Raw genomic sequence first — 23539 nt, 5'->3', positions numbered from 1 at the left:
TGAACCATTTAATAAAAAACATATCAGTGTATAGTCCTCACTTTTCATCCTGTCAGACACATGCTGCCATTGCTCTACATACAGATATGGATGTCAGTAGAGGCATTAATCAAAATTTAACAAATGGGTAAATCTGAGCCATTACTGGAGCAAAATGAAGACATTTTACAGACTGAGGCTGTACACTCCACTTTAAAATAATGGAGCTTGTCCTGCCCAGCTTCACAATAAGTTGAATTTCCTTGTTTATGATTCCATGTTTTTGGAAAGTTTGACAAGGTTCTGTGTACTGTACCTGAAGTGTTCCTTAACTTGTAATCCCCAGATTTCTTTTACATGTAGTGGAAAAATGTTTTAACTGTAGATGCAGATGCTGTTGTGAGGAGGGTTAATATGAAATATGCTGAATAGCATGCAGTGGATGCCCGGTCCACGACGACATGCTTCTCATTGTTTTCTGTAACAGGCTCTGTCTAGAGAATCTAGAGATACCTCCATTGGCAGTAGTCTCACGTCTCTGTCTGGGCAGGGAAAAGACTTTGCTGCCCAATTACTTTAAAAGAAGGCCCACTTTGCTTGGGGGGGAAAATGGGAACAACTTCAGGCGGCTGTCAGTATTGGCGTAATTAAATGCTCTCAGTTCATTTCACCATTTATGTATATCATGGAACTACTCCCTGGGCACCATTTAAGGCTGCTCACTGCTCACAAGGTCATGGGTTAAATGCAGAGGAAACTGCATTTGTGTTGTCACCATGTGTGTAGTTCTTGCTGTGTATAACAATGACAAAAACACTTTTTTATGATAAGTGTAAGTCAACTAAGGCCCAGCTGTCATCATAAATTGTTTTCAAGCTACCCAGCCATTATGTTTTTAATTGGCAATTGTCATGATCAACTTGGAACTGTTCAGTAAGGTATTGTTCACCCAGCTGCAACAGTTGACCATTCTCTGGGGCATACCAAGCCTCCCCATCATTTACTTCTCACAATTACTTTACTTTACTTTACTTTACTTTACTTTATTTAGCAGACGCTTTTATCCAAAGCGACTTACAATAGGAAGACACCAGCAATTATTAGGCCTTGCTGGGCCCTGCTAGTCATATCTTGGTTCTCCATGGTTGACCTGTCGGCCTTCACTGCACACCTTCAATGCAAGGTCACATGGACTTTTCCTTAAAACTGTGTGAAAGGTCAAAGGCTCATAATAAACAATACCTCCTCCACAATCTCCACACAGAGAGGAACCTTCCAGTCGCCTCTTCAATGCTGACTGTATGATGCTGACTGGCATCAATCCATAACACGTTCACGTAACCCAGTATTTACAAAATCTTGCTTTTTTAAGAAGAATCTTAAACAAAATGTCTCCATTGCAAATATTTCAAAATCAATACTCAAAAATTTTGTAAGGTGGGTGGGGCAGGCATATTAATTACATTATTGGGAAAATTCCCCCAATAACGGACATGAAAAGTTTAGGGCATTCAGAGGATCGGTGCTCCCTCCAAAGATTTATGTATTTCCTGGCAGAATTTACAAAGTACTTCACAACCCCAAAAACCATGGCATTGGTTCACATTCAGTTCACCACGATTGCTCCAACGTACTAAATTCTTTGAAAAGTTCTTCTCATGTTATGGTGTTACAAAAAAACTCATTACATTACATTCTTCCAACAGAACTCCCTGCAGACATTAGAAAGTTGATGCCCACTGAGCAGTTCAAATGTCTTCCCATAATTCCTCAGATATTTGTAGTTTGCTTTGCCGTTCCTATTTTGTTTTTAATATAAAGTGAGGACTGTAGATCATTGTAGATACAACCTGTTATACCCCAATATGTAGAGATTCTGTTTACAGACCACACTTTGAATCCATTGTTCAAAGTACCAGGAACAAATTCTATATCAAAGGAACACCATTGTAGGATCCTGAAAGGTTTCTGCAGACTGTGAGATTTAACAACGTTGTCCCATATTTTTAAAAATAAACTAATTCATGGGTTTTGATCTGAGAGCCAGTGTCTCAACTTTGTATCACACAACCACCTCATGGCCTCCTGCTACCCCTACACCATTCTCAACGTCTCTAGTCCCACGTGTCATTGACAAAATGTAGTAAATGTAGTGTGAATTCAATAACCACTTCAATAACAAATGCCCTTTTCTGCTCAGCATCCAAATGTTATATTGTACATTTGTTTCATGGAAATGCTGCTCTTTGGTCAGAAAAAGTCATGGAAATGTCAGGGAATTTGAAGTCTGACTTAGAGTGGAAACCCTGCTTCTCGCTTCCAATAGCTCGGTGGCGGGCCCCCAAAAAGCAACATTGCTTGTGTTCCGACATTAAATGTAATTATTTATTATCCAGGAAGTTATCATATGCAATGATGGAAACAAAGAGCAAAACCTCAGTTCATTCTTTAGTTTATCCCAGCGAATCACTGTTCTTCTCTGAGAGTTGTTCTCTTGGTGGAACCTTCACTGTAATTTACCCTGAGCCATGCTGGAAAAAGAGATCTGAAGGGAATCTTACTGGCCTTCACAGTTTTTTTTTGTTTTTGTTTTTTTTTTGCCTCTGTGCAGTTGTGGCCAAAAGTTTTGAGAATAACACAATTACTGGTTTTCACAAAGTTTGCTGCTTCAGTTTTTTTATCATGGCAATTTGCATATACACCAGAATGTTATGAAGAGATGAATTGCAAAGTCCCTCTTTGCCATGAAAATTTAATTCTGAAGAAAAAAAAAAATTTCCACTGCATTACAGCCCTGACACAAAAGGACCTGCTGAGATCATTTCAGTGATTCTCTCATTAACACAAGTGAGAGTGTTGAGGAGCACCAGGCTGGAGATCATTCTGTCATGCTGAATGAGTTAGAACAGCAGACAGGATGCTTTAAAAGGAGGGCGATGCTTGAAATTGGATCATCAAAAATGTCAAGTGTTGTGAAGAATGCTTCAGGACCAAGAAAGTCCAGCAGCAGGACCGTCTCCTAAAGATGATTCATCTGCTGGATCAGGGTGCCACCAGTGCAGAGCTTGCTCAGGAATGGCAGCAGGCAGGTGTGAGTGCATCTGCACGCATAGTGAGGTGAGACTTTTGGAGGATGACCTGGTATCAAAAATGGTGAGTGCTTCCATCACTACAGTCTTGTGCCAGCAGTAAAGCATCCTGAGACCATTCATGTGTGGAGCTGCTTCTCATCTAAGACTCACTCACAATTTTGCCGAACAACACAGCCATGGATAAAGAACGGTATCAAAACAACAACTTCTCCCAACCATCCGATAACCAAGTGAGAACTAAGTGGCTTGGAGGACAGAACATTGAAAATTTTGGATCCATGGCCAGGAAACTCCCCGGACCTTAATCCAATCCAATTGTCATGTTCAAAACTTTTGGCCATGACTGTATACTGACCACATTCCTTTAAAGTCTCTGGTGCATAGTCATGGTCAGAACTGATTCTTTTCCCTTGCCAGGTAAGACGTTTTGAAGAATCAAGTTCAAGCTGTGATTTTAGTAGCTCTTCTTAGAAGACTGTCGTTGTTGGGTTATTTTCCGGAAGCCCAAAAATCCTGATATTTGCCTCTGTTCACTTGATCAAACAGTCTGCTGCAGAATCTGTCCTGTGACTCCATTAGCTCCAAAACCACGACCTCTGTATTCTTGGCTCGAACTTCTAGAACCTCAATTCTAACTTTAGCCTTCTCTTCGTTTTCTGAATTTCAGTTAAATAAATGGGGGGTTGTGAACCTTTTGTCTGTATCACTATTGTTTTTTATGATATCAATACTAGTCATAGTCCAAAAATATTTTGTATTCTCTCTAGCTTGGATTCACGGTGACCCCAGGAAGGTGGTGTACCCTACAGACAGCTATGGGCAGTTCTGTGGACAGCATGGAACCCCCAATGCGTAAGCACTCACCCTGATTAATAAGCTGCTCAATTACAATCATCATTCATCTGATGATCTTTTGACCCTGAATTACCCCGAATTATTAGCCACCACCCTGTAATCACCATGTATGATTGTAAGTCAGTTTATTAAAATGTGTGTAATTAATTCTACCTTTGCATTTGTTTTGCAGAAACAAAGCCATATTATTTTACTTCAACATTTTACATTGTGCCAATCCTGCAGTTCTCATCAACCTGCAGTGTCCTACAACTCTGGTGAGATGTCCTTCTGACAGCTGTTGCTTTTTTACAATGACCAATCCAAAGTTAATGGACTTCACTCCTCATTTCCACAGCTATGTGTTTCCAAGTGCCCTGACAGATTTGCCACATACCTTGACATGCAGTACCAGTACAGATACAACAAGAGCTACTGGGAATACTACCGGCAGTTCTGCAAGCCAGGTTTTGACAATCCAAGAAAGGTACTGTCCTGTGATGACCTTTCCTCACTGTCTGCTGTGTGAAGTCCACCTCAGAACTCCTGCTCATGTTGCTGGACTTTGCTGAAGTGCTTTTAAAAGACAGGCCAAGTAGGGACATTCCGAGGCATGAGAGCAGATGCTTGTGTGACGAAATTCTGGTGTGGGAAACCATGAGACATCATTAACACAGAGATTTTAAACCTGCCAAATTAGCCCAAGTCAATGTAAAGCATTGCCAAGCTGTTAGTGCTAAACCACGTCATCTCCCACCCACACCAGAGCATGTGGCTGTGTGATACACACACACTTCTCTACAACATGGCAGGATTCCCCACATTGTTACCAGGCAACAGCCTCTACTTTTTCCAGATTCTAGTGGCTCCCGTGTCTTGTGATATCATCACAAAAGTCCCATCTTCCGAAATTGCTTCATATGTTCTGCTTCCTGATGCAGCCTGAACTTGGTCTGTCTCTCTTTTTTCAGTCTATTGCACAAGTTTTACAGGATGAAGACTGTCCATCTATGATCGTGCCAAGCAGGCCATGTGAGTTTCTTTGCAGTCAGAATTTGCTGTGGTTTGTGTTTTTGTCCCAGACTAATTTTTCCCATGTGTATGACAGTTCTACAGAGATGCTTCCCTGAGTTCATTACTAGAAACGGAACTTTAACCGTTGCCAACAGAACCGATTTCAAAGATGGCTTAGGTAAAACCAGGAGCGTCACTGACCTTAGAGAAGCAGCCAAGTAAGTCTTAAATACATCAAACGTGACTCCGTGACGTTCCATGATTTTTGCATTTAAATGCGTTATTTCTATAGATCCTCTCAGTGGGAAAGTTGTCTTTTTCCAGCAGAGCAGTTGAGACTGATATAGTAGGGATGAGTGGCCCTGTACTGGATGAGCAGGAGTTTATCCTGATTCCTGCTAGGGATGTGTCCTTTTCATTTTCTGTCAAAATAAGTTTCCAAAAATGTTTGTTTTTGTGTCTGTTAAAGTGATGATTTTTTTCCATCTAGGGAGGTCCAGAATGCTTGGCTGGGGTAGGATACTTTGCTTGTAGTGCAGGTCTTCAGGCTTAAGCACGTGTGGCATGAATGTGGCAGTGATTCTTTAGCCAGGGCTTGTCTGAAGAATCACAAAGGCCGGCATTAATTAACCTCATATATATTTATATAGATTTTTATATACTTATTTTTTTTTAGTGTCAGATGGAAATGTGACACTAAAAGAACTTTTCACGAAGAGTCTTTGCACTGCTGTCCTTGTGGACATTTGTGTTGTTTTCTCCATAACCTCTATGTGCCAGGGTCTTAGAGTATAATGACCTGAATGATTTCTTTTTGTAGCCAAGTTACAGCCATGCAGCAAGGAGTAAAAAGGTCTCTCTTTTTTTTCTTGCCTTAGTCCTGAGTTTCCTCCGCTAACCACCCCAAATAACCAGCCATCTGTAGCTACACCTAGAAACTCTGAAAAGGGAAGAAAATGTCTAGAACAGAGCAGTGGGCACATAGAAATAATCACTGGCAGCAGAACCTTCTTACAATTTTATATTAAATGTAAACAAAGTAATCATGACAGTAAATGAAAGGAGAACCGTGTAGGGAATAGGGAGATTTATTATCCACGAGTATATCTTCATTAGTGTGACTGAATTGAACTTGGCTGATACACTGGGTGTAGAGAGCATGTTTGATTCAAAATGAACAATATTTTGCATTAGAAAATTGGATTTGGATGCAGAATGCAGTGTACATTGCTGCCATCCTTAAACTAGTGCCACATTAGGACAACTTCAGTTGTGTCAAATGTGTAAGTGTGAGAATGGTCTTCAAAAGCTGTAGCATCACACATGGGCTGTGCGTATGTATTCACTTTTCCTTTTTACCAAGGCACCTTATGTGGAATACCAACCACCAAATCTAAAATAACCAGTTGAGGTTTATGGTTTACATGTGCTATGCTCATTAAACCCTGCGCTTGTGTAAAATAATGAATTAGTATGTGTAGCAGGCATTTGGTAGCATATTGCTGCTATTCACCTGGAATAACACACATTTCTTCTACTCTGCTTCAGGTATCTATTACACACAGTTTTTTACTGATATTGGATTGACCTCGATTTATTGATCTGAAATTTTGAACTGTTTACTCGGGTTCTCATTGCAATAGACACCTGAAGTGAGTTTTTGGAAGCATTATGACGGCCTTGGCTTTTCTTCCTTTTGTGTACATGGGAAAACCCTGTTCTGAATTTCAGTCCATGTACTAATAAATTGATAAGCAAAAGCATAAGGCACCGTCACTAAAGTGCTGTGCATTTCTCTGACAACCAGGGAAGGGTGGTGACCACCGTTGCTTTTTTCTGACTTCCGCGTTGGAGCACTAACCTCTCATGAGTTGGTTTTTATGAAGGAGGTCTAGTCTGCTTGAAACCTGTGCAGTAGTCAGTAGTCATTGCTTTGCCTCCTTCCAACGCTAGATGCCGTGTGGTGATGTGAGTTTGTCAGATTCTGACTGAGCCTCTTCCCCTCACAGTGGCATTGTGGGTCTGTTAGATGCCAAGGAAGTGGGAATTAAGATCTTTGAGGACTATGCCAGCTCCTGGTACTGGATCCTGCTGTAAGTACCACACTAAACTGTCCCTTCCCTTTTACATGAGGCAAAATCTATATAAAATATTCTCTTGTACTGTACTCATATCATGTGACTGATATCATAACATATGCACATACTAAACATATGTGCAGTATTCAAATAGGCGGTGATTTTTTTATTTTCATGATGCCCTGATAAGAGATCATGAATCACCACGTAAGCGTAATGGTACATTACGGTACAGTGTTTAATACAATGTAAATATCATAACAGTCATGATGATCATGGCCATATGTGAATGTGCATGATGAGCCTGGTGAGTCTGTTAATATGCTAATAAGATCTGTGTCAACAGGGGTCTGGTAATAACAATGCTGGTTAGCCTGGCCTTCATCCTGCTGCTGCGTTTCACGGCTGGAGTGCTTCTGTGGTTGGTCATCTTTGGAGTCATTGCAGCAGTGGGTTACGGTTGGTACCAACACCTCCTGCCGAGGTAGAGTTACTGTCATTGTCATAGGATGTCAAATTTTTATCTCTCTTGCTCTCCGCTCACACACTTAGGGATCTGGCATTGTTATTGGGAGTTCAGCATACTTAAGGAAAAGCCGGATGCTGATATCACCATCTCAAACATTGGCTTCCAGACAGACTTCAGGGTATATCTGCAGCTCAGCCAGACATGGTTTATCTTCAGTAAGTGCAGCAGGTTGCAGTCCGGTGCAAAACTTCCCAAAGAACAGCATCATGAAAGTCATGAACAGTCTGATGTGTTGTTGTTGGCATATTGTTACAGTGATATCTCTGGCAGTCACTGAAGTGATCATCATAGTGGTGCTGATATTTCTCAGGAGAAGAGTGCGCATCGCAATCGCCCTTCTAAAGGAGGGGAGCAAGTAAGTGGAAATGTGGAATCAAGAGAAAATTGGGATTTGTGGTTCCCATACCTGTTTCTGAAGGGCCTTCCAAGATATTCGTTGTGAACCTCTGGACAGTCCTGGTGATAGTCCAGCCTGATGATGGTATAGTATGAATGCAAACTACTCAATCGTGAGAACTACATGAGTAGAAGCTCCTGAATTAATGTGTTACATGAACTGATAATGATTTAACTCAGGATATATGATGGAGATTTGTCCAGAATGCGTTTTGTTTCCATGTCAGTCTCTCTAACTTCTCTGAAATTTCAATATCTTGTTCATATATGATGTGTAAAAAGAACACATACTATCCAAATACAACTGGATCAGACCTGGGTCAGTCACACCATCTTTGAAGTTAGCATTGAAAGTAAATGCAGCGTGTAAGATGTGAACATAAATCTGATTAGGGTTTTTATTCAGACATAACATTTTTTTTACTCTTTTAGGGCCATTGGTTACATCATGTCAACTCTTTTTTACCCCATCATCACCTTCTTGTTATTGGCAATCTGTATCGCCTACTGGGCGGTTACAGCTGTGTATCCTTTCCCAGTCGGAAGTGTCATTATGACCTTGGCGAGTGGAAGTGAGAGACGCTGCGTCATGATCTCCACACATTTACAGCTGCGTTTCCTTAACGTGCGTCGTTCCCAGCTTCTTAGCATCATCCGGTGACGCTGTGTACAAAGTCATGTCGACGGATCCCAAATGCCAGTACTCCAACATCACATGCGATCCTGAGGTGAGCTGGGATATGTAGCTCTTTTATTCGTGTCTAAAATGTAATTATATGCATCATATTTCATGAGAAATAAACAAATACATGCACGAAGAAAAAAATGAACAACAAAATCACAACATTATTAAAAGCATGTTCTTTAATGAGTGTTAATTAGGTCACCAAAGAACAGTAGCCATGAGTGGAAAAACACATTTTTAATAATTTAATTAAAAAACACAAGCGCATACCAAGACTCGACAATATTCATGACTAAACTGCACACATTTGTACTACAACACATATTAATACAATCAGGGCAAATGGGAACACAATATTGACAATACGAAACTCCAGGCCGAACCCCTTGGAGTCAGGTCATGATACAGAGCAATGAATATAGGCAGCAAAATAATACAATTGTGAAACAAATGCAGGATGTCAGGGTGTATTTATTACATGGAATTTAATTTGTTTATTAATAAGTATTGTACTTGATTGTAAACATCGTGTTAATTACTAGGGGTGTTACTAGCACGTTCAGTCTGCGGTCACCTTACACCACAAACGCCAAAACGTGTGGTACAGACATGAGTGTGAACGAGGACTCCCTGTCACCTATCACCTCGCTGACATATTTGAAAATATAAATATATATTCATTCTCTCTAGAGGTCAAGTTTCAGTTTAATATTTTATGAAATAAATGCATGTCAAGAATAGGTATCGTCAAACTCATTTCTTGTTTAAGTATAATGCAGTCATGCGTTGTAATATAATTTTGGCAGCTTTTGGCAACACTACTAATGCTGTGCTGCTCTTAACCCCATTTTCCTACTGTGTTGCACCGATCTGTCAATAACATGTCTACTTCCAGAATCATAAGATTATTGACTTAAACCTGTTTCTTTTTCAAGTAGCCCACTAAGACTTAGAATTTGTTTCAGACATTCAACAAGACCAACGTGACTAAAGTGTGTCCAGGAGCACAGTGCACCTTTGCCTTCTACGGTGGAGAAAGCATCTACCACCGCTACATCTTCATCCTGCAGCTCTGCAACCTCCTAGTCTTCCTCTGGCTGGTTAACTTCACCATTGCTCTGGGACAGTGCACTCTGGCAGGGGCCTTTGCCTCGTACTACTGGGCCCTGCAAAAACCAGCCGACATCCCAGCATGCCCCCTGTTCTCTTCCTTTGGCAGGGCTGTACGGTACACACACTCAATAATGTTGCTCATGTTTGATGTCCACAGGGCTGTGCTGCACAAATAATCATTAAATCAGTTCATTTAAATATTAGCATTATTTTTCACAAAACCAGACTGAATCGTTATATCACACGATATTTAACACAAAATTATGTGTTATTATGTGGAAAGAATCTGTTATTAAATCAATGCAAATACTATAGACGTTTTGTTTCTAAATATTAAATATATCATTGTACTGTGGTGCAGATATTATAATGAGTTAATTATGAACAATGAATAGCTAAACTGCTCTATTGTGTTCATTTTTTGTCATGTTTTATGTTTGGTACATAGCTTTATTCATTTGTCCACATGACTTGTCTGTGCTGTCCACAGAAGTATTTACCAAAGGCCACGCCTAACATAAAAATATTGTTTATAGAGTTTATATGGATCAACAACAAAAAAATTGTCTGTTTGGCTTTCAGGTATCACACGGGATCCTTGGCCTTTGGCGCGTTGATCCTTTCTATTGTCCAGTTCTTCCGAATCATCTTGGAATACTTGGATCACAAACTGAAAGGTAAAGTGTTGTGCAGTGCTGCTTGTTCGATATTCCGAGCCGTGCGTCTGACAGCGTTTCCATTTCTCTCCAGGTGCTCACAATGCGTTCGCACGCTTCCTGCTGTGCTGCCTCAAATGCTGCTTCTGGTGCCTGGAGCACTTCATCAGATTCATGAACAGGAATGCATACATTATGGTAGGCTGTGGCCAGTGTTTCTTTCAACTAGGCACATGAAACTGAGAATTTGATGTGCGATTCTGACGGTCCTTGCGAGCTGTGCATCTTTAGATGTTCTGCGCAGCTTAATGAACCTCTCTTCCCAGATTGCAATATATGGCAAGAATTTCTGCACGTCCGCCAGAGAGGCTTTCTTCTTGCTGATGAGGAATGTGGTGAGGTGAGACACATCACGGTTCCGTTGCTTTTTTTGGACTTCTCTGAGTAGTTCAGAGCCCTCATGTTTCTTGTCTGCCCACGCCAGGGTTGCAGTGCTGGATAAGGTGACCGACTTTCTACTGTTCCTTGGAAAACTGCTGATTTCAGGAAGCATGGGTACATCCTAGCCTAAATAACTGTCACTAACATGCTCAATAATTAATGTGCTTAAAGGTTTTTCCCTGTGTGTGTGTCAAGTAGGACTGCCTTGGTGACATTTATGATTAAGATGTTTAGAATGTGTTCATCATACAGTTTCCACCCTCTTTTTGTACTGTGTGTTTTGTTGTCATGGCACAATCATACTTAGTACAACCAGATTGTGGTCCTGGCCACCACTTCTCAGGGCAAAATGCATAATTGAGAATAGAAAATTAAAGGTAGAATAAAAATTAAGTTACTACAACAATAAAAAAGACAGATATCATACTGGCATGGAACGTAGTATGAGGAAATGTAGCACTGTTTCTAAAAGGATTCTGTTTAGAGTCTGTGGTAAAAATTGTTCATTTCGAAATATGATTCTCCTGCAGGTGTCTTAGCCTTCTTTGTCTTCACACACAAGATACCAGTTATTCAAGAGGAGGTGCCATCACTTAATTACTACTGGTTACCTCTCCTGGTAAGAAAAGGAAATGGATTGTTACTATTGTTCCTGTTCCATAAAGTTGGATGCATGGCATCATATCTCAGAAAGAGAATGAAAGAATCTGTCTGGAAAAATAGGGTCTCTTTGGACTGGTAAGCTAAACACAGCACCTAAAATCTCTTATAATTTCTACTGATAAAAGCAATGACAGTGAGATTCACGCAAGAGATTCTCTACTCAGGTCATTTTATTGTATTACTTTTTATATTCATGTTCCTCACTTTTTCTTTTGCCTTACCTTTTAAGAATCCTTTGGCTTGATACTCTGTCAATATGTTGTCAATGATAACAAAGGCTTCCTGCAATATTCAGTATACATATAGAATAACATGTGTCTGCAATATTCATGGTATCTTTTTGAAAATGAACAGGAAAATCCCTCAAAAGAACACATTTCAAATGTTAAAATGCAGAATTATATAAATAAGTACAGTACATATTGGTATCATTATCATCATGCATTTTTATTTATCCAACCCTGGGGCAGTGGTGGCCTAGCAATTAAAAGGTTGCCGGGTCGAATCCCGAGCCGCCGAGCCGCCACTGAGGTGCTACTGAGCAAAGCACTGTCCCCACACACTGCACCCTGGGCACCTGTCATGGCTGCCCACTGCTCACTAAGGGTGATGGGTTAAAAGCAGAGGACACATTTGTTGTGTACACCGTGTGCTGTGTATCACAGTGACAATCACTTCACTTTCACTTTTCTGCTGTATGATCAGCGCTGACTGGCTGAAAAAATTTCTCTCTGTCAACAGACAGTCATATTTGGATCCTACCTGGTCGCTCACGGCTTTTTTAATGTCTATGCCATGTGTGTGGATACGCTGTTCCTCTGCTTCTGTGAGTATCTGTGGACGGCCGGGGTCTCGTGTACTAGTTTGGAATGGAGGTGGTGTGAGAGGAGCAGATTTTGGTTTAATGTTGGGACATACTTCCCCTGTTGCCTTTGAACTTATTCCTGTTTAGCAGTCTATGGTTTTCCAGCCTTGTTCAATTCTTTTCCAAATGCATGATTGGTCTAATTTAATTCACTAAATAATTTTCTTGTTTCAGTCCCTTGAACTTTGCACTAACATGTTTCTTACTTTCCCCACTTTCCCCTCTCTTTGTCTCTGTCTTGTCCAATTTTGTTCTTTCATGTTTCCTGCTCCTGTCTTTCTCTCTCTCTCCTGTGGCGTTCTCTGTCTGCTGACCGGGTCTTGATCAGGCGAAGACCTGGAACGGAATGACGGTTCACCCGGCAAGCCTTACTTCATGTCACCGGGGTTACACAAAATCCTGGGGAGAGCGGATCAGGCTGGCAAGCAGCACACGGGCTCCTGAGGGCCCTGGATGGACCCGGATACTGGACCGTAGCACGTGTTAGAGTAGTGGCCTACGGGATCGTAGTCCTGGGCCCTGTGGGGTCCACCAGGACCTGGACTGAGCAGCGTCTCCAGTGTTGAGGGTCTCTGTTCTCCTCTCATTTCTCCACCACCGCCTTCTACCTTCACGACTCCGGCTCCCCCTTCTGTCCACTGTCTGTGCCACGAGTGTCACTGTCGGGGGTTTCAAACACGTGAAATCTGGGACTTGCAATGCAGTCACCTGTACTCTCGCCCTCTTTCCTCTGCATCTCGCATCCTACATCCACAATCGCCCGCAAGGTTTCTGCAGCCTGCGCTTGGTGAAGGATCCTCAGCCTCATGTTTCACTCCAGAATGTTTCGTTTCTCACCTCCAGAAGTGAGGAAGGATTTACGTAACTGGCATTGGGTGGCGCCACCCACGTTTGCAAGAACACGAATGCTGGTTTTAGCAGAATTTTAACTAGCTGGGCCCGAACACTCACACCTCGATCTGAAACGAGGAGATTTGAAGCGAGCCAATGGATTTTCAGGAATTCTGAAATAAGTTTCTAGTTTATGTGCCTCATTTAAAATAAAGGAAATGTTTCCCCTCTCTCTCTCTCTCCCCCTCTCTCTCTCTTTTTCTCTCTCGCTCCCTGTCTCCTTTGTTTGCCCTTTCATTTTCAAGGCCGTTTATATATCTAAGGATGTAAAAGCCATTTTTGGTAATTTTGTATTGATGTAACAGACATAGACATTTTACTACTAGCTGAGAAGCCTGTTGTGGGGTGGGTGTGGTGTAAATGTTTTCTATGGTTGACCTTTTGCATACAATAAAGGAATCAGTGGAATTGTCAATGCATTTTACTTGAAGGAAAAATACAATGCTGAAATTTGAAAATGTCCGTGTAGAGTACTGTCCCACAATGTAAAGTTCTCCTCGTGTTCCTGTTTTCAGTGGTGGATCTTGAGAGGAATGATGGTTCTGCAGCTCGACCCTACTTCATGAGCAGCACGCTGAGGGGCATCCTCAACAAGAGGAATGTCAGGAAGCGGGAGGACAAGAGAGGATACAGAGTGAGGAAGAAGAAGTGAAAGACAGCTGTCACACAAATTCATTTTTACTTAAAGGGAATCTTAATTTTGAACAGTTCCTTCCAATTCCATGGTGGATGTTCACAAGAACAGCCATTGCACACAATGACACCATACCTTCCCACCATTGTCATCAACTGTCCTCTGTCCTGGAGAGAAGGGTGACACTCAAGCACAAACAATGTGGTGCTCTGCAATTAGTACAAATGTGGGTTTTTCCTTATATTGATATTGTCACTTCTTTATCTAATTGAGGGTCAGCATACGTATTTCAATGGCTTATGTAGATTTGTTTAATTATATTGTCACATTCTTTATTTTTTGCTGATTTAACATGTATGTATTGTTAGCATAAGCATATTTCCATTGTCTCTAAACCATATCAACTTGGTTGTGTCATGGCACATTTCATAATTTTTTATCATTTAGTAGTGCCAAAATGATATTATTGCTTATAACCTATTATATCCACCAGGTGGCAGTGCAGTATAAGCGTAAAAGGCGTTTGAGTTCTGCACCTGTAAATATGCAGAAAACAGTGTGTCATATTTATATATGCCTACTTATAAATGAAGGAATTGGTTTTATATGAATATCGAGTGAAGAATTTGCCTTTTAATCACTTCAGAGCAGCTGGCCTCCCGTGCATTTATGTCACTTAGGTGGAGGGCTCTTTTTCTTCTCTCATATTGAGAAAATTATTGGTAACACACAGAACATAGCATTTTTTTTCTTTCCCCAACTTCAAGTCAATAATTGATACCCTGTTAAGTGCATGCTGGTCTGAATGGCAGTTGCTGCCCTTTGTATCTGAGTCACTTTCTGCCATGCAGAGTTAGTTACACACTGAGTTCTTTTTGTCCTTCAGGAAAAGTGAATTTAATTTAGCAGGCATTTCCCTTTGTCATCTAACATGGTCGTGTGATGTGGTTCAGGAACTGACTGGGGTTAGGTGGCTGATTTACATACCACCAAATGTTCTGTGTGTGATTATGGTGTTAAGTTAATATATATTCATGTTCTGTGAATGTATTCATATTATTGAATGTTATTATAGTTCAATAATAATAAAAAAACTTTGGACGTGTAATCCTGATGAAAACCAAGTAAAACTAAGTAGTGAGAGGCCAGGAAATTAAGTTTGGAATTAAAACAGGATGCCTGGTGGCAAATTCAGTGGAGGTTGGTTAGCATGGTAACTTAACTCTGCAAATATCAGCAAAACTGATGATTCATTTAGTTACGTTTTTGTATGTCTAGATCGTAGATTAGCAGGTTTGAATGGTGTCCAAACCAGGTTTTATTGTCCCATGCAGATCAGAAGAGCTGGTCTGCTACTGCTCTGCAAGTCTCAGATCAAAAGGTGTCACTCCTCCACTTGGAGCATTTAAATGAATTTACTTACAGTACAGGCCAAAAGTCGTCACCTGCAATGGTTTTCCAACAGTTTTTAAGGAGTTCCCAGAGGTGTTTAGCACTTGTTGGCCCCTTTTCTTTCCCTCTGCGCCCCAGCTCACCCCAAACCATCTCGATTGGGTTCAGGTCCGGTGACTGTGGAGGCCAGGTCTCCACTTTTAGGTAAGAACATAACTCCAAGTGTTCATTCAAAATTTTGATGCCTTGTGAGAATCAACCAATGTAAATGGTCATGAAAATAAAGAAAACACATTGAATGAGAAGGTGTGTCCAAACTTTTGGACTGTACTGTATTCTGATGAAAGTGGCTGATGAGAGTGAAGCAAACGTCAGGTGAATATTTTCAATTCTACATTAGCCACCACCCCCCCTTTAATCAGTCATTGTTCCATTTTATGGCTTGACCAACTGTCAACCAGGGTTTTCATGAGTCTCATACCAACAGCGCACTTTTGGAGAAATTCTTTTGTAGAACATATGTGTTCTGGTCCCACGTTCAATGAGAAACAGCCAGTAAACTCCCACCCGCTTAATCGACCAAAATCAGGTAGTAACCAGATAACAGAGGTTACCAGTTCTTAGTTGTAATCCTTTTCATAGTAATTTTTAAAAATAAAACCAGTTTGATGAACTTCTACCATGTATCAGTTTTTCCTGTAAAATGGATGTTGTGTGTTGTGTTATGGGAGCTCCTTTTAATGTTGAGGTTTATAAAGAAAAGCGCATTTCACGTACGTTATTAATATCAAGCCAGCATCATTATCAATCTTTAAAAAATATTTATTATAAATATGAACATATGTCAATAATTCAAATAATATAGAATGATAAATAAATATTTAGAGACAATGCATAATATAATACAACACACTTTTGTCCCATTCCGCCAAAAGTAACATTCTGACTGATTAATGTGGGATTACAGACCTCAGTTGCCATGTGTCAGTTCTAGATTGAGCACTTTATCATCTCCACCCTAAATGCTTCATGTGGTGTAATCTGTAATAATATTAATACAGTCTACTCAATTTAATATCATATCCTGTTACACCACTGAGCCGAACGTGTCTGGTTTTGTTGAGGTAGCGGCCACTGTATCTTGTTGTTTTTCGTAGCAGTTAGACTTCATTTTTTTATCTTGTTACAAGATCCAATATCCTTGCCTGATCCACACATAAAATCACTGCTGTTCACTGGAAGCTGCAGGACTCTGTATACTGTACTCACAACCTTACACACACTGGGCAGAAAAGCCGTGTTATGTACTGGACTCCGTGGTAGTGATGTTCCTCCTCCTTAGGCATGTGTGACCGGCAGAGTTGCTGGATGTGACAGCAGTGGCTGGAACAGCACCGATGATGGCGAATGCACTGCGGTAAATTTAATACGGTCAAATAGTCAAATTAGTCCATGCATTCATAGGAGATTAAATAACAAAGAATGTTTCCAGTCTCTAAATTTTTTTTTTTTTTTGTCAACCATGAAATTGAAATATACGGATTCATTAAATTTACAATTTATTAAAGAATCGTTACCCAGGCGTTTGTAATCAGGTTGAGCAGGAGGTACCTGGAAACTTCTAGTACTTATTTCTGCTGAAAGAGGAATATAATAATAGAATAGTTACGGTGTATAAAGCTGTTCTCTCCATCGATGTAGGAGTGCAGTGCTGTGAACATGGAGCCCTCTGAGCTCCTGTAAGATGGGTACTGAAGCTCCTCCAGTTCGGCCCGAGGCAGCCCGGGGGGCTGCAGGGACGGGACGTGGGCTGCAGACGAGGGGAAGTGAGACGGGCTGATGTGCCTTTTGTGTCGCGCTCGGCAGTTCTGAAACCACACCTGCCAAGAAGCAGCAAAGGGGCAACGCGTAAAGCACCAGGAGAGCAGAAGAACGTGGGCAGGGAAACGCGGCGTACCTGGATCACCCTCCTGCTGAGGCCAGTTTGATCGGCCAACTTCTGAAGTGTCTGAGCATCCGGGTTATTGTCCTGGGCAAACTGGACTTGCATGATCTGTCCAGTAAAGAGATCGCAGATGTCAGGTTTTCCAGTCTTGGAGGGAGGAGATAAACTCCGTCCCAGTACTGCTAGAGGTGGAGCACCAGATGCTGAAGACATCCATGTCCCCCCACATCTGCCATGTTCTCTCAATTTGGGTACAAACTGTTCAAAGAACATCAGCTTAGCTTCCCACTGAGAACTAAAAATTATAATTTAGATTTTTTATTGAATATTCCATAAAGAAATGTTCCTGAAAAAAAATTATATATACATTTTTTTTTTTACTAGATTAGATTTCATGACATGAAATATGCCCTAACCATACTACGATCGAGAGTTTGATGTGGTTTTGTGGGAAAAAAAAACCCCACTAGGGTCATTTCATTCTAAGCTTGATGGTTGCCGTCCACATGAGCCACTTGCCTGAAGCTGGTCTGCAGTGAAGCTCGTGCGGGCCCGCTTGGACGGCTTTGTTTGATTGACTTCCTGTTCTGTTGGCACCGCCCCCTCCACACTGACCACGTTTCCTACGAGCAGAAGAACAACGTGTGAACGTGCAACCAAATAACTGAAGAACAAGGCAGCGCGTTGCTGCTCTCCTAACATCTAGCACCGCTCAGCCAGGCCCACGGCGAAAGCGTGGCGTCCCAAATACCTCACCTTTCTCCACAGCGTGGGTGAGGTTGTCCAGCAGGCAGTCGTAGTGCACCCTGCAGAGGACCTTCTCGTCCACCAGGGCAAACTCCTCCCCCGTGGACAGCTGCCGTTTGCAGGAGAAGCAGGCGAAGCAGGCCAGGTGGTACACGTTCCCCTTCGCCCGCCGCACCCAGTCAGTGGAGTGGATGCTCCGCCCACAACAGGCACACCACGTCCTGTACCGCCTGCCGAAAGAACAGTAAACGATCATGCACTAGATACTGTACTAGTGCAAATTTGGCCAGTTTTATTGATCTCCTTTAACAAGCTCTACTAAGATCATTCTAATAATGAAACAATACTTTTAAATTGACAGAACTGGGTTCCACTGGAACTCCAGACTAATACAGTTCCTCTTTACATGTATGCAGATATCCCATCATTAACAGAGATTTCCAGCCACCACAGTCAACCTGAACAGTGTCTGGTCTGGACATTTTGCCCATTTGATGTCTTTTATTGCGGCAAACAATTTGTACCTATCATAGACAAGAAAATCTCTAAATGAGCCTAAACTTTTAAATGGTAGTACACATCTGTAATATTAAGAGTGTTCTTCTCTCCACCATAACCTGAGCTCTAAAATCTGAAATATCGCATAACTTTGTGCCTTGTTAGTTCATCACAAAGCTTGTTTCAAAAATGATCTAAAGTGAACTGAAATACGGTATTTTATTGCTGTCTGCATGTTTTCACATAATAAAATAAGACAGTGAACGAGGTATTATATAGTATATTATATGGTTATCATACTCAAAAGGTCATTCAATGTGCTGTACAGGAAGTCAAATAAAAAAAGAAAGAAAAGAAATCTCACCTGAAGTAGTCAACCTTGCAGAGCACCTCCTTCTCTCGGATGTAGCAGGTCGTGTGCTCGTCCAGCGACGTCTGGCACACGCTGCACGACAGACAGCGCACATGCCAGCACGACTCGTTCACCTGGACGCCGCATAGAGTCAGTCAGGACAGTCAGGACAGTCACAACACATTTACATTTATGGCATTTATCAGGCGCCCTTATCCAGAGCGAGTTACAATCAGTAGTTACACTGACAGTAGTTACAGGGTTAAGTGTCTTGCTCAGGGACACAATGGTAGTAAGTGGGATTTGAACCTGGGTCTTCTGGTTCATAGGCGAGTATGTTACCCACTAGGCTACTACTCCCCCTACCACGACACAGAGGAGAGTTCTCCTACCTTCAGCAGGTATTTATCCACGATGTCCTCCTGGCAGCTGGCACACACCGTCCTGCCCGGAGCATCAGCCTCGTCCGAGAGCATCTGAATAAGTAAAAAAAAAAAAAACATGGAACATCGACTAAAAAAAAAATTGAAATAAAAAGTAGAGAAAGCGTGATTACCGGGCTCCTCCGGCAGCTGGCCCTGGGCAAAGCGTCTCCTCCGCAGTCTCCGCACATCACTCCTGCAGCCCGGGAGCAGGCAGCCTTTAAAGCCGAGCCCCCGTCCCCCGTCCCGTCCACTTGTCACCTCACCATGACAACCTGCGCCATTATTCCAGCAGGCCCTCGAGTATCTGCATCGGGGATCAGGAGACAAAGCTGGACCCCCCAAACGTATCAATTTCCCCCGTCACTCATCACCAGAGAAGGGAGTTGATTTGTTTAATTACAGCAATTAAAAGGCCAAGTTTGCCACAAATGCCTGCCCAGGGCAACCTAAAGGTGAAGAGGTCTCATTAACCACTTAAGGCTTAATTACGGGATGTGGGGGACGGAGGCTGAAGACATGGAGGAAACCTGACATCGTACAGCCTCAACAAAAAGATTTCCACTTTCACTACATTTATTTTGCTTTTAATTGAGCTGCCAGAATTTCTGAATGTCAGATTGCATTCTGATGCTGCAAAGAAAGCCAGAAATGTGACTAATCTTCCATTCATTCTCTTAAATCTTAAAATAACCAAATCTCATTAACACTATACAAGAACATTGTTCTTTTATTGAATTAACTAATTGTAATTTGGATAAAATCCTACACTCTTCCCTGGGTTACTGGATGCTATTGCGTTGTTTTTTGCTCAGTTTAATGACTTTTGAAATTTGTAATTGTGGGTACGTACAGATTTCACACAATGTGAATTAATATTTGTAGAGATGCTCATAAATTTGTTCACAATAACCTGGAATCTTACAATTTTGTTGTTTTAAAATGGAGCCCTGAATTCATTTAAACTCAAACATGAGAATAATTAAATGAGGAATTCAGGGATCCTACAGCTCCAAATGTGCTTTTCAATCCAACATAGTTAAATATATTTTACTAATATCTTTCTACAGTTCACAGCCCACAGGACGTTTGCACATATTGGTATGAATTTACAAAATATAGATGTGGTGGATCTAAACCTTATTGTGTCTTTCAGATTTAATATTAAATGAAGGCAATTCAGTCACCATACTAGTTATAAACCTTATATGTAATTATCAAATCAAAACATCACGATCAATGACAGTTTCAATGACGATCAATCACAGTTTCAAATGAGATCTGCTGGTAAACTCATCCATGCATCCATCCATTTGATATTCATTCAGCGCTTTATTGGTTGTCTGTGGTATGGACCTTGCCTAACCCTTTTTCCTAACCGAGGCCTGTCCTTTGGTGAGTTTGGTGTAACCTTTTCTCCTTGTGGTGAATGGACTTGGTCCCCGGCACCATCTGAAGGACGGTGCTGTAAGTGAAAGTGTGTGTGCTGTAAAACGGTGTGAGAGGCTTGTGATTGCAGCAGGATGACTTGCGGGAGGGTGAAACGCAACCTGCCCAATCAGAGGAAGCAGGAAAAAAGGCCCTAATCAGGGAGTAATGGGCCACTCGACAATCACACTGGCACAAAACAGCAGCGTTTAACACTGATTGCGGAGCAGTGACCCCCCGCACACACACACACACACACACACCACCGGCACCAACTTCCAGATCCCAGGACTCCTCAGCTCCTCCATATATCGCTGCCACCCCCTAACACAATGATGCCACATTTACCTGAAAGGAATTTATAATCAGTAGAGGACTATTTGTAGGCTAATTCTTATTTAAAACCTCAACTAAAAGATCTTGCTTGATTTGAACGTTTAATTCACACGCTGAAAGCATTTAATGAGTCATTGTCCTCTGGTGCCCTGATAAGGGCTGCGTTCCACAGTCATTGTTGGTCTTTACAGAGATGCTGGTCTGCTTGCAAAAATGTATGATTTCCTTTAAGTACAAGTCCAGAGATGGAAAACAATTCTGGTTTGAGGTTTATCAAGCAGCTCAGAGATAACATGAATGAAGTTTTGGGCTCTGTTTTCCTCTTACTGGTAGTCACATTGAGGATGAGGAGAGATGAATGCTGAATTTGTCTCAGTCAAAGAAGCAAAGAACAGTTTTTCCTCGCAACAGTAAAAACCTTTTAACCAAGCAATGAAATAATGTAAGCATCTGAAAACTGCAATTTTTAATGCAATGTTATGTTTAAACTTTTGTTATTAATATATAAATTTGTAACTTTTTTTTTTTTGTTTTTTAGAATTTTATTTAGAATTTCTTTTACATTTTATTTTATAATTTTTTTCTGTCCTTTGTCTATTTACTAATAATTTTAAAATTCTGGTTAGAAACAATGAATTCTGTAAAAGTAATATATAAGTCGGGTGTTTTTCATTTTTTGTGCGTATATGCCGATACGCTCAGCCCCACCTTATTTGTGTGACGCGCTATGTCCTTAAATGTTTTCTTTTATTTTATATGACAAATTATCATTAAACATTGTTTTTTTTGTTCTAGATCCTATTAATTCGTAGTACAATATGAAAACACTTTAACCCTTAACCCTTTTGGATTTGTTGAATGAATATGGATTCAATTTACTAGAGAGCATTTAGTCTTTTTTTAAAAACTTAATTATTGTTAAAACAACCTAAAAGCAAAAATTGCCTCTATGAGTCAGTTATTGTTTAATTCATTTGGGGTAATAATTTAATTAAAAAGATTATTGTAATGATGATATTTGTTGAAGTGTATTATTCTGAACACATTTTAATGTGGCAATAAACTGACATATGATCCTAATGACAAAAAAAATTATTTTGCCATTTTTAATGCAATGCAATTTTATGTGGCCTGCTGGATCCTTTGTGTATCTTAATGCATTCCTTTTAGAAGATTTCATAATGGACTACTAGCTTTCAATGTCACATTTTTAAACATTTTTTATAAACATTTTATATATTTTATAAACCAGATGCCCCTCATTTTTCCTTCTCAACAAAGTTTAACATTTTTTTTGTGTAAGGCTGCCCTCCTAATGAAATGTTTAGTGTATATCAATATTGATGTTAGACCGATGATATGTCAGAGAAGTTTCCAACTTCTAGTAATAATAATGATCAAATGTATTTTTTGGAGATTATTGTAGGTTCCAAAAAACAGAAAGCTATGGAGTTAAAAGCTGTGGACCATTCTGGCCTTTTAATTTCATTTAATTCAGGCTGAAATACTTGTTTAAAGTAAAAGGTGGCCTTTTTGAAAGTTTCCTGGCCCTGGGGCACTGAGTGCAGGCCGCTCTCCTTCCCGATTACCTGGTCTCCCTCCTTTTAAAGGAGTACCTGCACCAGTGTTCTGAAATGGAGAAAATGGACTTAAAGAAAAAAATAATTAGAGTTGGATTCTGAGGAGTCAGCTTTAGAAATATTAAATTACTGTTTTAAACTTGCGCCCACAAAACATGTAGGAAACTGTTATATCCCTAACCGCCAAGGTGCCACTGAGGTCCCCTTGGTCAAGGTACTGCCCCCACACACTGCTCCCAGGTACCCTGGTATGGCTTCCCACTGCTCACTAAGGTTAAATACAGAGGACACATTTCATTGTGTCACTGTGTGCTGTGCTGCCGCGTTTCACAACAGTAACTTTACAATCACTAACTTGGGCCCACAGGAAAATTTTTTTTGGATTTCATAGTATCTTTGTAGTATCTCCCCCTGATCAGATGAATGCATACATGACAATTTTTGCCAGTTTTTCCTCATAGTTTGATGACACGAAACGCAGAGCTAGAAAACGAACTTTTAATTAGTAATGTAGACGGTATATCGGCACACAGCCAGGTGCAAATGGGCAATAGAAAAAAAGTAATTAAATAAAAAGGTATTATTTTGCTGATGCCCATGATTCTGCCCATGTCAAAAACTGACTTTGCAGAAATATTTTGACATTTCTTTTTTCCGACTTCGCTATGATGCGATGTGAATGATGTGTGTGAACTTTGACACGCTGGCAGCGTCCGATGAGAGAATGTTACAATGTTACGTTTTTAAGATAGATGTATACAAATCAATGTTTTTAAAATAGAGCAATCTGACTGGTTGCATTTGAATTTAGGCGTGTAATAAATAATGATACTGTTGTGTGAAGATGCTCTTCTTTTCTCTGAGACCAAGACAAGACCGAGACCATGAAAAATTGTTCTCAAGTCTAAGCCTGATCTCGAGAATCTACAAAGTATATTGAGGAATGTCACTTTCATTCATAGAATACTG

At 40.8% G+C, this 23539-nt stretch overlaps 2 protein-coding genes across 6 annotated transcripts in view; one reads left to right on the top strand and one right to left on the bottom strand.

Annotated features, from left to right (window-relative positions):
• Nucleotides 1–14978, top strand: part of slc44a5b (solute carrier family 44 member 5b) — a 34577-nt gene extending 19599 nt beyond the window's left edge. For 2 of the 5 annotated variants that reach the window (XM_029000237.1, XM_029000241.1), the window contains 20 exons: nucleotides 3839–3923; nucleotides 4099–4183; nucleotides 4264–4392; nucleotides 4877–4937; nucleotides 5014–5137; nucleotides 5740–5772; nucleotides 6929–7012; nucleotides 7344–7456; nucleotides 7550–7681; nucleotides 7782–7881; nucleotides 8355–8447; nucleotides 8563–8650; nucleotides 9573–9835; nucleotides 10303–10397; nucleotides 10471–10574; nucleotides 10703–10776; nucleotides 10861–10931; nucleotides 11348–11436; nucleotides 12222–12306; nucleotides 13752–14978. In XM_029000237.1, the coding sequence (XP_028856070.1) occupies nucleotides 3839–3923; nucleotides 4099–4183; nucleotides 4264–4392; nucleotides 4877–4937; nucleotides 5014–5137; nucleotides 5740–5772; nucleotides 6929–7012; nucleotides 7344–7456; nucleotides 7550–7681; nucleotides 7782–7881; nucleotides 8355–8447; nucleotides 8563–8650; nucleotides 9573–9835; nucleotides 10303–10397; nucleotides 10471–10574; nucleotides 10703–10776; nucleotides 10861–10931; nucleotides 11348–11436; nucleotides 12222–12306; nucleotides 13752–13888 (2045 nt within the window). In that variant the 3' untranslated portion in view covers nucleotides 13889–14978. Of the gene's footprint in view, nucleotides 1–3838; nucleotides 3924–4098; nucleotides 4184–4263; nucleotides 4393–4876; nucleotides 4938–5013; nucleotides 5138–5409; nucleotides 5434–5739; nucleotides 5773–6928; nucleotides 7013–7343; nucleotides 7457–7549; nucleotides 7682–7781; nucleotides 7882–8354; nucleotides 8448–8562; nucleotides 8651–9572; nucleotides 9836–10302; nucleotides 10398–10470; nucleotides 10575–10702; nucleotides 10777–10860; nucleotides 10932–11347; nucleotides 11437–12221; nucleotides 12307–12673; nucleotides 13652–13751 lie in introns of those variants that run through there. The other 3 variants (XM_029000238.1, XM_029000239.1, XM_029000240.1) reach the window with 3 other exon arrangements.
• Nucleotides 14979–16185: 1207 nt separating this feature from the next.
• LOC114802223 (LIM/homeobox protein Lhx8) lies at nucleotides 16186–19403 on the bottom strand. The gene is made up of 8 exons (XM_029000934.1): nucleotides 19361–19403; nucleotides 19197–19280; nucleotides 18817–18938; nucleotides 17964–18184; nucleotides 17727–17830; nucleotides 17220–17315; nucleotides 16932–17142; nucleotides 16186–16674 (listed from the first exon to the last, which is right to left on the bottom strand). Exons 2-8 carry the CDS (start codon nucleotides 19278–19280, stop codon nucleotides 16601–16603), a joined length of 912 nt encoding a protein of 303 aa, XP_028856767.1. The 5' UTR covers nucleotides 19361–19403; the 3' UTR covers nucleotides 16186–16600.
• Between the last annotated feature and the right edge of the window lie 4136 nt (nucleotides 19404–23539).

Source organism: Denticeps clupeoides, chromosome 13 (genome assembly GCF_900700375.1).
Source record: "Denticeps clupeoides chromosome 13, fDenClu1.1, whole genome shotgun sequence".
Classification (NCBI taxonomy): domain Eukaryota; kingdom Metazoa; phylum Chordata; class Actinopteri; order Clupeiformes; family Denticipitidae; genus Denticeps; species Denticeps clupeoides.
This window is presented reverse-complemented; position numbering and strand designations above follow the sequence as displayed.